Source organism: Lithobates pipiens, unplaced genomic scaffold (genome assembly GCF_037356315.1).
Source record: "Lithobates pipiens isolate NorthernLeopardFrog02 unplaced genomic scaffold, aLitPip1_a1.2 Scaffold_19, whole genome shotgun sequence".
NCBI lineage: Eukaryota > Metazoa > Chordata > Amphibia > Anura > Ranidae > Lithobates > Lithobates pipiens.
Window position 1 is genome coordinate 453,585,287 of NW_027507764.1, and position 12,857 is coordinate 453,598,143.

The following is a 12,857-nucleotide window of genomic DNA, read 5'->3' on the forward strand; positions in this document are numbered from 1 at the left end:
TATGTGTATTCATTGTATACAGAATTATTGTCCAGCCTCTAATATTGAGGCAACACAGTTAGGGACCTTAGATCGTTAGCTCCTTGAGGGCAGGGACTGATGTGAATGTTCATTATATATGCAAAGTGCTGCCTAAATTGACAGCGCTACACAAGTACCTGTAATAAATAATAGTAATATTGCTTGCATCCAGTTCTTACCCTCTGTACTGTTAGCCCCCATTGCAACTGCATGATCTGTTCACTATAGTTACATGTTTTTATGTCAGTAGACGTTTTTAAAGGTCTTGTATTCTTCTTTTTTTCTATTCTTTCTTTCTTTCTTTCTTAATTTCTTTATTTCTTTTTCAAACTATAGTCATTTACAGCAATGAACCTACTTTAATTTTCTGTTTTCACAGCCAAATGTGGAAGAGTCCCTATGTAATTTCTCTGGACATTGATTTCGATTGTGTAAATTGGGCTTACAATTGCTACAGTAATAGCACATCAGTGATAGCCATTCAAGTGGTACACAGTCCATGAAATGAGATAATAAATCACTACAAATCTTGCTGCAAAAATGTGCCTATTACAAGATCCCTAATGATGCTTACTCTAATTTATCATACATTTTACAATTCTGTTTTAGCCTGGGTTCACACTGAAACAAATTTACAGCGGGTTTGATGCGTTTTGGAACACGCAGATTTGCAGGTCATGTAAAAACCATAGTATTCCATGGCTTTGGTTCACATATATGCGTTGCGAATTTGGTGCGAGAAAAAAAAGGGTCTTGTGCGTGTTGACTACGAGTGCAATGCAAATTCCTATGGTACAGCGTGAATTTTATTTTCATAGGCTTCAACTGAATTTGCAGTAAACTCGGCAGCACACGGTTCACATCTCTGAGAATTGTTCACTGTCTGCCTCCTGAAATTCACAGTAAAATCACTGTAAATTTGTGGTAAAATCATGGTAAATTTGCTGTAAATGCGCAACTGTCCACCTCAAAACACAAGGCAAATTCGCACCTCACACAAGACAAAAAAACTGATCAAATTCTCAGTAGATTGCACTGCAGTAGTGTGAACCTAGACTAAGAGTAGAAATGGGCCCAAATTCCTTGTGACCCTTAAGGAGATTGGCCCATTAAAAAACATCATTTGCGTTATGACTTTTCTGTCTTCAGGATCTAATAGCATAAATACAAATTACAAATTAATACCTGAGCTTCACCGACTTGAAAAAGCCTCTCTTATAATCCGATTGTAAATTTGGCAAGCATTTGGCAAGCATTTATGGTCATTACCCCCCCCCCCCCCCCAAACAAAAAAAAACATGTTCAATGTTTGTACATTCTGGTTACTAGATATTAGGGAACATCCTGTTTTTTTAGGATGGTAAAATCTTTATTTTCTTCTATACAGGTCTAGTCAATAAAAAACGTATCTTTTAATGCAAACATGCTTTTTTATTAGATAATAGTTGTCTGTTAGGGAAAGTTTCAAGTAGCACAGAAAAATAAAGAGATATAGTTGCTAAAATTGTTTAACTTGTAACATAATGAGATTCACCCAGCTATCCAACACCAGCCAATGGGATGGGATCTGGGCAGGCCGCTAAGTGTATTTGGCCCCACCCTTTTCTTAAACAGCCCAATAATTGGCTGGATAGCTGCTGGGTCCAGCCCGCCGTGGGTCCCGCCCACCTCTGACATTACACTGAATTTGTCAGCTCCTCTCTCTCCCTCCATACAGTTTCACACACCATGGCGCTGCAGAGAGCATTCAGTTTCACACAGTTACACTATCGGCTGAGAAACCTGCCATTGCCATCCAGTGCCACCTGCCAGTGCCAACCAGTGCCACCTGCCAGTGCCAATTATTGCCATCTACCAGTGCCACCTGCCAATCAGTGCCACCTGCCAGTGACATGCCAATCAGTGCCACCTGCCAGTGACATGCCAATCAGTGCCACCTGCCAGTGCCATCTGCCAATGCCACCTGCCAACCAGTGCCACCTGCCAACTGCCAATGTCACCTGTCAGTGCCAATTAGTGCCTGCCAGTGCCACCTGTCAGTGCTACCTGCCAGTGCCAATCAGTGCCATCTGCCAGTGCCACCTTCCATTGCCAAAATAGTGCCATCCAGTGCCACCTGCCAGTGCCATCCAGTGCCCCTGCCAGTGCCACCTTCCAGTGACAGTCAGTGCCACCTGCCAGTGCCACTTGCCAGTGTCATCCAATGCCACCTGCCAGTGCCAATTAGTGCCACCCACCAGTGCCACCTGCCAAACAGTGCCAACCTGTGCCACTTGCCAGTGTCACCTGTCAGTGCCACCTGCCAGTGCCATCTGCCAGTGCCAAGCAGTGCCACCTGTCAGTACCTGCCAGTGCCACCTGCCAAAAAACAAATCGGCCTAAAATATCATCCGCAAAAATCGGCATCATATATCGGCCATATCGATTTCTAAATATCGACATCGGCCAGAGAAAAACCCATATCGGTCGACCTATATACTTACCTTCTCCTTGTCTTCCACATTGCAGTGTGTACATCATGACCCTTCCTCTGAGCTTCCTGGGAAATTAGAACATTCCAGTACAGTGCAAGAGCAACTTTTTATGAGATATGGACTACTCTGCATTCCCCAGGATCTCACCGGAAGCAGCATGAAGTCACCTTCACCTAAGTTCTAGGGTGTGAGATAAATATATAATCTATGTCTTTCCTTACATGCACATTACTATTTCATACTCTTAGGCAGTGATTTTTAGAGAGTGAGGGGGCCCACAAAGTAAACTAAAGTGGACCTTACTAGTAGCCCCCAGATCAGTAGGTAGAACCTTTGCATTTTACTGTCAAACCAAGTATTACCTATGCTCTTCAGTTTACAAAGCAGACAGTTTACAAAGCAGACATTCATACCGAAAGCAAGTCAGTATAAGGAAATATTTTAGGAAGTGAAAATATGCCTCTTTTAGGTAGATGATTATTGATCTGCAAAATAAACAAACTCAGCATGTATTGTGAGCATTGACAATAATATGAAACTGATGGGACCTTCAGTGTAGCCATTCAACTTTTTCTGCAGCATTACTACTCTACGAATATCTTGTGCCATGGTTCATACAATATGCTCAGTTCACTTATCAAACAAATGTGTCTGAATAAGTGTAGCAGTAGCAGACTGTTATATCCCATTATGCATTGATGAAAGCAGAATATATGCAACCTAAAATATAAAACTGAACTTGACTTTGGACATCCTTAATGGAAAAATTGTGTTCTATTGAAGTGAGATATTACCTTGTGATGTCCTATTACCCAGGGAGCACCATTCAAAACCGGCCAGTGCGCTCACAAGAAAAGCACACCTTTGGTAGATTATTTAACTTTGAATGAACTGGTAATATAGGTTTGATCTATGTAATTAGGTGCTTATTATAGGCATTGCTTAAAGTGGTTGTATAGTCTAGGCTTACCTGTAAGTAAAAAAATATAATAATATGGTTTAGGAGATATTAGGAGATATTCCCCTTGCAATGAGCCACTGACTGCAGCAGTGCATGCGCATGGGGATTCTTGGATGAAAGGCCGGCAGACGGCCGACCTCGCCAGAAAGAAGTCTCCCATCCGTATGCGCGGGAGTGATGACATCGTGGCTGGAGCCGCAATACCCGGAAGACACGCCGAGGCAACATGTCATCTCCCTCGTGTGGACCAGGTGAGATACCGACACCTCGTTCTAAGGTAAGTATTTCATAGCTGAGCTCATTATGCCTTTTGCCTTAAAGGGGTATTAAAAAAAAAAGTGTAGTTTGGCTCTTATATTTAACTATGGGCAATCCAGAAGCATATATCCTCTAATAAAAGCAGTCCCAGACACATTGCCCAACCAGAAGAGTTGTGTCAGTAGGAAAACTCATCTGGGTCCTGGTGCAAGATGGAAACTATAAGGAATTTCCTTATTATTAGTCATAACTTCTATGCAGATAAATGGTTCATCTGATGTAACAAGCAGGCAAGAAAATATTTTCTAGGTGATAAAAAATACTATGAAGACTTCAACAGTGCAAGAAGGAGATAAGAGATGGAAATGCTAGAAGCACACCAAGGGTTTCAGGCCACTAGGTGTAAGGTGCAGGGAAGTGGTCATATATCTCGGCTACCCCACTCTGGAAGAAGGTGAAACCCTGCTCTAGTCCAGTCATAACAGAATCATTCCATTTGGATTAACCTCCCTGGCGGTATGATTAGTTCTGATTTTAGGAGCTGAAAGCGGTACAATTATTTTGCATGGAAATTTGGCATTTTATATTGTAGGCCTGTAATTCTTAGGAATAACTCTCTTAAATCTGTTCAAACAAGAGTCTAGTAGACATCCCGGGTATGATAAAATTTATAACGTAATAAATAATGATAATAAATAATAATAAAAATTAATCAATAATGTAATCAAATCCAAAAACATAGAAATTTGCTCATTTGCAGAATTGTCGCCGTCATTAGATTTAGTGTTTGATGACGAATTTCCCCACAAATCGCTATCACTCAATTCTGCAAGTGATTCTAATTTATTATCACTGTTTTCTAGTTGGTCTAAAATCACTTTTGAAATAAAAGGACAGTTTTTGGTTGCTATGGACAATCTCCAAATTCCAGGCAGAAAAAAACTGTATTTATAATATAAAAGTGCATGCAGGGCACTGGAGAGACCACTAGGGACAAAGGGGGTGTGTATTTTTTTATACAGTACTGTAATCTGTAAGATTACAGTTCTGTATGTGTATTATGTGTTTTGACTTTTTTGAATTTGGCACCGATCTCTGCTCCCGTGCGTCGTAACGTCGCAGGGAACGGAGCTCGGCGGCACTCGGGCACTGTGTGAATCGAGCGGAGGGGCTCGCACACACAGCGGGAGGACATTGCTGGATCCAGGGGACAAGGTAAGTAACTTCTCCCTGTATCCTTCCTGTATCCAGCGATGCGATCCCGAGTCTGGCTCGGGGGTTACTGCTCGTGGTACTGAAATCCCAGCCCGAGCCAGACTCGGGATCACCACTAGGGAACTTAAGTTGACCCTTGAAACAACTATAGACAAGACAAAAACTATCATATCAATTTCACATATTTGGTTATGCCCTCTTGATGTTCTGTGCTTTAACCTCCAGCTCAGATCTAACAGTCCTTGCAGTAAAGTTTAAAATTCCAGCTACCTCCGTTCTAATGGATCATGCATTTGATTCCCCATTACCTAATTCATGTATTTCCAGTACAACTGTAGCCATGGTCCTATGTTACAAGTAAGGCTTGAACTGCCAGCAGTTGGCAATCTAATGTGAATCATTAGGCTTTTCTGTCAATCAATATATTAAAAAGTAAAATGCAGGCACTGGTAAGCAGCTACAGTATCCTCTTTAACTTTTTTCTGTTCAACAAACCATCATTTAGAAGGTAATTAAGTGCACCTGTTTCACATTCAGCAAAAGAAGCATATTAAAAAAAGCTGAAAATTGCACCTGTGCTGAACCTCAACTTCTTACCTATATTTGTACAATAAGCTATGCATTTGCATTTTTGTAAAAACTGGGTCAGATTTCTCATTGCTAGTACCTTATTTTTGTTTTTAAAATAGTTCTCAGGCTGGCTATAATCAACCTAATCCTTATCTAATTGGGAACTCAACAAGAAAATTTGGGCCATTTAGGGGTATGCCTTGGAGGCGTTCCAACAAGCACATCTAATAGCAGAACTTGTGAATGAGAAAATCAGATAGGCTGCACACCCACACAATTGTATCGATTCAATCACTTTAGCTCTAGATGGGTTCCTCTTCCCCTGCCTGTACTCATCTAGTGCTTTTATGATATTTCAATAAAGTGATTGAATCGACACAATTGTGTCGGTGTGGAGCCTATCCTATTTTCTCGGTCACATATGACTGCTGCAGTGGCAGAGAGTGCACCCCACTCCATGGAATTCACTTTTGGATCACAGCTAATGCCGACTCACCTGTGAGCAGCAGGACTTCTTTTCACTTACACTAATAGCAGAACTTGTTTGAAATTTTCATTCGCCAAAATATTAAATCTGTTGCAATTGTGCAGTGAAGCTGCCTATTGGGTGAATTCCATGATAACCCCAGCATTCTAGAGGTTGGGAAAATGTCTCAGGCTGCTCCTAGCTGGACCATTCTCTCTTTGAAAATGATGGGATGTGGAGAGATCTACACTCTAAGTCAGGGGTAGGCAACCTCGGCACTCCAGCTGTGGTGAAACTACAAATCCCATCATGCCTCTGCCTCATTCCCAGTGCCTGTTATTGTCAAGGTCTTGTAATGTCTAATGGCACATGTAGGTTCAAAACAGCTCGAGGACCGAGGTTGCCTACCCCTGCTCTAAGTGATCATGGAACTCTTCTACCAAATTACCAGGCAACTTTTGTCCAAGCAACAAGTGGTGTAAGAACTGTTCCCTTTCTCATGGGAACGCAGAAGATTCTCAATACATTGAAAAATGTCTTCCAGTAATAATAATCACTTTCAGTGATCACACATCCTCAATGTCTTCTGGAAGAATGTTGAAAAAAGACTGGCGGCTGATAATCAGTTCAAGGTATGTTTCAATCACTTGAATTCACTGGCCTACCTACAAAATTGCTTTCATTTTTATACTGCCATTTATCTTAATATACATGGATGCCCTGCCAAATTATCCAGACTATTATCTTAATCTTGATGATGCTAAATGTGATCTAGTAAGTATAAAGATTTGTGTACTCTATGGTGCTAGAACCACCCTATCTGTGAGCCCAGTTTAGCCTTTAACCATTCGCATAAGGGGCATAAAAGGAAGGTTACATATATGCACATAAGTTGTTATATGAATGATATCTTTAAATGTGATATGTGATGGAAATGAGAGACAGCAGAACTGTTTTCGTGGGTTGAGATCGTTTTCTAAGGTACAGTAAGTACTTATCAGATTTGCCTGTCTATTTCTGGCCTAAGGCTACACAAGCGATTTTCAGTTGCCCAACTTCGTTATTGATTCTCCTGGGAGTGATTCAATCTTTGTAAATCATGTGGATCTTCTACAATGTCATCATTTCAAAATTTAACTGCATCACAGAAATGTTTAATGGCCTCTGTAGACCAGAATATGCTTTTTCCTATAGTTTGTTTTAACTCTGTACACTGACTCTCATAAGATTTCACAACAATCCCCCAACAATGTCCAGCCACTGTACACACCAGTGGCTGCAAATTTGGAAAATATTTAAGAACCTACAGATTAAATATTATCTGTTTCGCTCAGCCCTCAGTATTTCCATTCTTTCAAACAGTAAATCAAATTCAATCAACTTTAAGAAAAGAAAACTTGTGACACCTAATTTCCCAAGTCCACATACCGCCGAATCAATAGCAGTTTATTAAATTGAAAATTCCATGAAGAGATTAAAAAAAACAGTAATTTGTGGGTGATGGAATAGAATGACTCTTTGTAACCACACATAGCCATTAATGTAGTGAAAGTGAAGAGCCGAAACGTTCGATGATTTTATGCTTGTGCATTCAGTCCATTCATCTATGAAAGGTAATATCTTAAATACAAGTCATCTCTGACAGCATAATGGCATGTTTTGGAAAGATATGGAAAAAATAGCTAAAACATTGCAAGCTTTGATGGAAGCCTTAGAATAACTAATAACCAGAGCTTAGAATGTAATACAATCTCTATAACCATGATGCAGTGCAGCCAGGACAGTAAGTAGGATCACTTATAAAAAATGAATGTATATTAATTGCATATGTTGCGCAACAATAAGTGTAAATGCCAACTTACAGGGGCAAGCTCTTCTGGCAATGTAATCTTTAAACACATCTCCACATGCTTTCATTACCCTGAGAGGTAAAATATCTGTATGAGTCTAAAGTGAAGGGGCTGTAGACTTCATTTTCTCCTGAAGGAGCTTAGCCCACGATATCTAGTGTACATTTCTTTGAGGCTCACCATAGGGAGCGGTGTAGACCATTATTTTCTCTCCTACTGATAGCAGGGGTCAGGCTCCCTCTCATCGGAGAGACTAACATCTGCTAGAAGTGTCAAAATATCATTATACTGCTATCATTTTTATTGTAGTAGATGTTTCATAAAACAGAGCAACACTGCACAAATACAGTGCACCAAAGTCTTACACATCACCCTCGTTAAATATGGTAAAGCCCCAAGAACAATCTGGCTAGATTAAATATCCTTTACCATAACACTGAAATCTATCTAAATTTGTCTCTTGCTTTTGTCAATTGCTATTTTAGATGTACTGTTGGCCGCGTTGCTGCGGAACGTAATATTTAAAGAAGCCGTTTATTGATTAGTGGCTGCTATTTGATAGCTGGACAAATGTCTCATAGGTAGCTATCCCTCAAGCTACAAGCATTACAAGATAGGCATCTCAATGAGTTTGTCCACGTTGCTATCACATCTCCTGCTATTTGAACCACTAACCAACCAGTAGCAGCCCATTTACCGCACAACTGGAATAATCTGACTTTCTCGTGCTTAATAATTACTAGAAGCCTAAGCAGGAATAATGCAGAGCACAGCAAGATTGAGGTCATCACAAACAATTTGCATGAAAAAGGGGTATAACAAGCTAGAAACTATTGGGGCAGTGAATGTTAGCACATTTTATTTTTCCTAGAAAACTATTTTCTATTACAGAAAAATGATTACAAATACAAACGTTTCAAGTTAAAACATAATACTCAGTACTGAGTGTATACAAAACAAACAAAAAAAACAGCTTTATAAACACTTAAAACAGCAAACAAAACACATTATTGACGACAAAATGGAAACAACAAAATAAAATCCATTCCTGGTGTAGCACAATTGTTTATGCTTTGTATTTAATGTAGTGTAGCGCTTTTTGATCCATGTCTACAAATGAATTGTTACTCAAGGGCAAAAGCCTCTTCATATAACCTACTGTATTAATGGAGTAGGGATCTAGTGGAGACATTATAACATAAAATAGAATCAGTTTTCTGGTACATGGAAGAAATGATTGCAATTACAGATATGATGTAAGTGCTCTTCTTGAAGTACTATGCTGGAGGTATAGTAATTAGTGACTTTTCTAATGTTGATGACATATCTTGTTACAGCCTGTAAGGTCACTGAACTCAATTACATTACTGGGATATTGTTACATTTAAGTACATTTGTGATGAAAGCAATTATAACAGAAGCCTATTTTCTAAACAAATTAGAAATATTTCTCATTGCCAGGCTGAATTGTAGCATAATGCACCCTGCATTGTCTTCCAAACCTTTTTTTTTATTATTTAACGTGTATTATGAAAACCGCTAGCCTCTGTGTACTGCAACAATCATTTGCATTAACAGAAACCTGATTAGGAAGGTTATTTCAACAAATCCTTTGAAAGTGGAAAGAATTTAGATGCTGTAGGCACTATGTAGTAAATGTACTGCTACAGAGATTTGTAGCCTTTACAGTATGCAGTAATGGACGCAGGCCATGCTTAATGTATCAGCAACACGCTTAAATGAAGGTACACAGTCCACTAGATGCCAATTACTACAAATACATTGTGCAGGTTCAGCGACTGTAGAAAGATTTGAAGATGGAAGGTCATCACTGCATATACATAAGATATCTACTGCAAAACTTAAGCTGACATTGATGTACAAAATATCTTTTTACTGCCGCCAATCTTTGAAAAATAATAAAATAAATGTAAAAAGGTTGTACGTGCAAGGTCATCACAGATTATATTAAAATCAATGGCTGCCTAATTGACTTCTTTTCTTTTTTCTTTTTTTTTTTTATTGCAGAGTAATTATGACTGTTAACAAGTGAACAGTAGCGAGTCCACTCCGAACAAGCAATGCCAAACTTTTAATGTGCAAGTCCCACACAGCACTTTCCCTGGCACAAGTCGTAAGCCTGGAAAGCTGCCCTTGTCATGTGTCAGTGTTTTGTGCTAAACAAGCTATTTTTATTCATGCACACAAAACTCATCACAGTGCAGCAGAGTGTAATTCATGCATAGATTTTCCTGCTGCCACCCTACAGAGATGGAGCAATAGGGTTCTCAGTCAAGACATCAAATGACAAGAGGCTTCCAAAAAAAAAAAAAAAAAAAAACTCTGAGCAAGTTAAATCCCAAGGCGGCCATCCTGGCCAATGAATATAATAATAGTAATAAATAATGACTGTTGGCTCAAGCTCAGGGATGTTTAGCACACTTCTTGCCCTGTGATGTTTGCAGTGGGAGACCATTAGCCCAGCACAAAAAAAAAAAAAAAACCAATAATGACAACATCGCAAGTCACATGGTCACTGTAGTAAAGTAGATCAATCTCACAAAAAAAAAGGATAACACTGTAGGTGACACATAAAAACTCACTAAACCCTAACTGGACAACAGCAGGAGCAGCAATAGCTTAATAAATGCTTGTAGTTATCTGCAGGCAGTAAATGTAAAGTGGATGCTGTCAATGAGATCACAGAGCAAATGTCACAATAGAGAAATTCAGCTCATTAGGCAGAAGGAAAAGATCTATAATCTGGAGTTATCCTAATTTAATGGGAGAGCTTTTGTGCCCCCCCATTGGCTCCCCCACTCCCTACTAAACAGATCATCCAGCACATCAAGTGCAAAGTGCAGGTCAAGCAATTATAGGGTGTTATAATGTGCAGCAATAGTAGTAATATACAGTGCATGGCTTTGTGTGCATGCCTGGGAAAGGAAGCAGGGAGGAGAAAAGGCAAAGCAAAGGCAATGTATACAAAAAAAAAAAAAAGACATGAAATCACCTTATTACAATAGTAGGGGTCCAAACAGGGGGATGGTCCCAAACAGGGGGTGTCAGGAGCTGCAGCCGCCTGTGCTGGTGGTGGATAAAACCTCACATCCATTGCACTGCACACATCAAGGAAACTCCAGCCTGTTAGTATGTCCAAGAGCAGAAAATCAAGCCGGAGAAAAAAAAAAAGCGCTTACACCAAACCCCCTTACAGCACACTGTGCAGCACACACATGGGTGACAACTCCGCTCCTCCGCCCGGCTCCGCTCCTCCGCCCGGCTCCGCTCCGCGCGCACTACAACAAAGTAGCCAATCGGGTCTCCCGCACTAGTTTAGGCTCCGCTCGCTCTGTTCTCTCCGCTTTTCTTTTTTTTTTTTTCCTCTCCCGCTGGATGATCTCTTTAACTTGCCGGACTGTTGATGTTCTCCTGCTCACAGGGGACAAGGGGACCTGGCAGGGAATGTGATTTCTCCCCAGCCCTAGGAATGGCTGCCCCGTGCAATGACTAGAGGAGGAGGAGGAGGAGGGGGGAGGAGGGGGAGGGGGAGGAGGGAGAGTGTGTGTATGTATGTATATCACTGTGTTTTCAGTTATTAGACACGTTGGATCTGTTGACTTGAGCAGCGCCATCTACCGGCGGATGAGAACTTTCTCTTTGTCCTGTGAATGGCGTGTTTTACATACAGCTCCGATTTCACAAAGAGGGCTCCGTGCGGCCAGATCCTCATCACTGCCGCTGCTACACTTTGTGCTTCGTGTTCCTGCAAGACACACAGAGGGGCTTATCGTTTTACCTTCAATATATGGAAACTACCCCACCTACAGTGTGATGTCATACAACTCAATCCATGCAAATGGTTCCAAATACTGTACAGAATTAACACACACTCATTTTCCTTTTTGTCTATGGATAGTAGGTTATATGGCTTTCATTGTGTATTTTTCTATGTAGGTTATATGGTTTTCATTGTGTATTTTTCTATGTAGGTTATATGGTTTTCATTGTGTATTTTTCTATGTTGGTTATATGGTTTTCAATGGCTTAGTTCACTCCGGAGTGCGCTCAGTCTTAGTTCCAGAAAAAAACTAGAACATGCTGTAATTCTTTTCTGCACTAGACTGTACCAGAACACAACCAAAAATGCACTGAAACATACATGTACTTATTCAAGACTGGTTCACACCACATGCAGTCTAGTGCGTTTTTTTTTCTGCATCATAAACACATAGAGAGTAGGTTACATGGTTTCCAATGGCATTGTTCACAACAGTGCGATCGGTTCCAGTGTATTCCAGTTCCAGAAAAAAAAGTAGAACATGCTGCATTTTTTTCTACACTGAATTATACTGGAGCACGGTAAAACGCATCAAAAGACACACGGGAACGCACATAAACACACCAAAATGAACATGTCTTAATTTAAGGTGAAGCAAAAGAGAGGGGGAAAAAATGTACTAGAATGCATCAAAAACGCCTCAAAAATGCACATGCAGGAACGCATATGGAACGCATCAGGACTGCGTTTCTATGGTGAGAGCTGGCTCTTAACCACCTGACATCTGCGATATGGCCAAATGACGGCCACAGCTCGGATTTGAATTCCCGGGAGGCCGTAATATGACAGTCTCCCCTGTGCACGCTCCCTGCGCACGCCCTGCAGGGTGCGTGCGGATTGCGCTGTGATCACTGAGTCACTGAGACTCGGGTGATCACCGATCTGAGTAAGGGGCCAGTCCCGGCCCCTTACCATGTGATCAGCTGTCAGCCAATGACAGCTGATCACATGATCAAAACAAAAGCTCGGTGATCGTTTTTTTTTTCTCCTCATGCTGACAGCGGAGGAGAAAAAAAAGGCCGATCACCGGCTCACCTTAAAGGGACATCGGTCCCGAAGAGGAAGAGGCAATTATGCCTCATAATTGCCACCTATCAATGCCCACAAGTGCCACATATCAGTGCCCACAAGTGCCACCTATCAATGCCCACCAGTGGTGTCAATCAGTGCCACATAGAAGTGCTACCTATCAGTGTAACCG

The 12,857-nt window shown here is 40.8% G+C and overlaps 1 protein-coding gene across 9 annotated transcripts in view; it reads right to left on the reverse strand.

Moving 5' to 3' along the window:
• TOX (thymocyte selection associated high mobility group box) overlaps window positions 1–11,339 on the reverse strand; it is a 304,338-nt gene extending 292,999 nt beyond the window's left edge. For 5 of the 9 annotated variants that reach the window (XM_077492750.1, XM_077492747.1, XM_077492745.1 and 2 more), the window contains exon 1: window positions 10,829–11,338. In XM_077492750.1, the coding sequence (XP_077348876.1) occupies window positions 10,829–10,930 (102 nt within the window). In that variant the 5' untranslated portion in view covers window positions 10,931–11,338. Of the gene's footprint in view, window positions 1–10,828 lie in introns of all 9 variants that reach the window. The other 4 variants (XM_077492744.1, XM_077492743.1, XM_077492748.1 and 1 more) reach the window with 2 other exon arrangements.
• Between the last annotated feature and the right edge of the window lie 1,518 nt (window positions 11,340–12,857).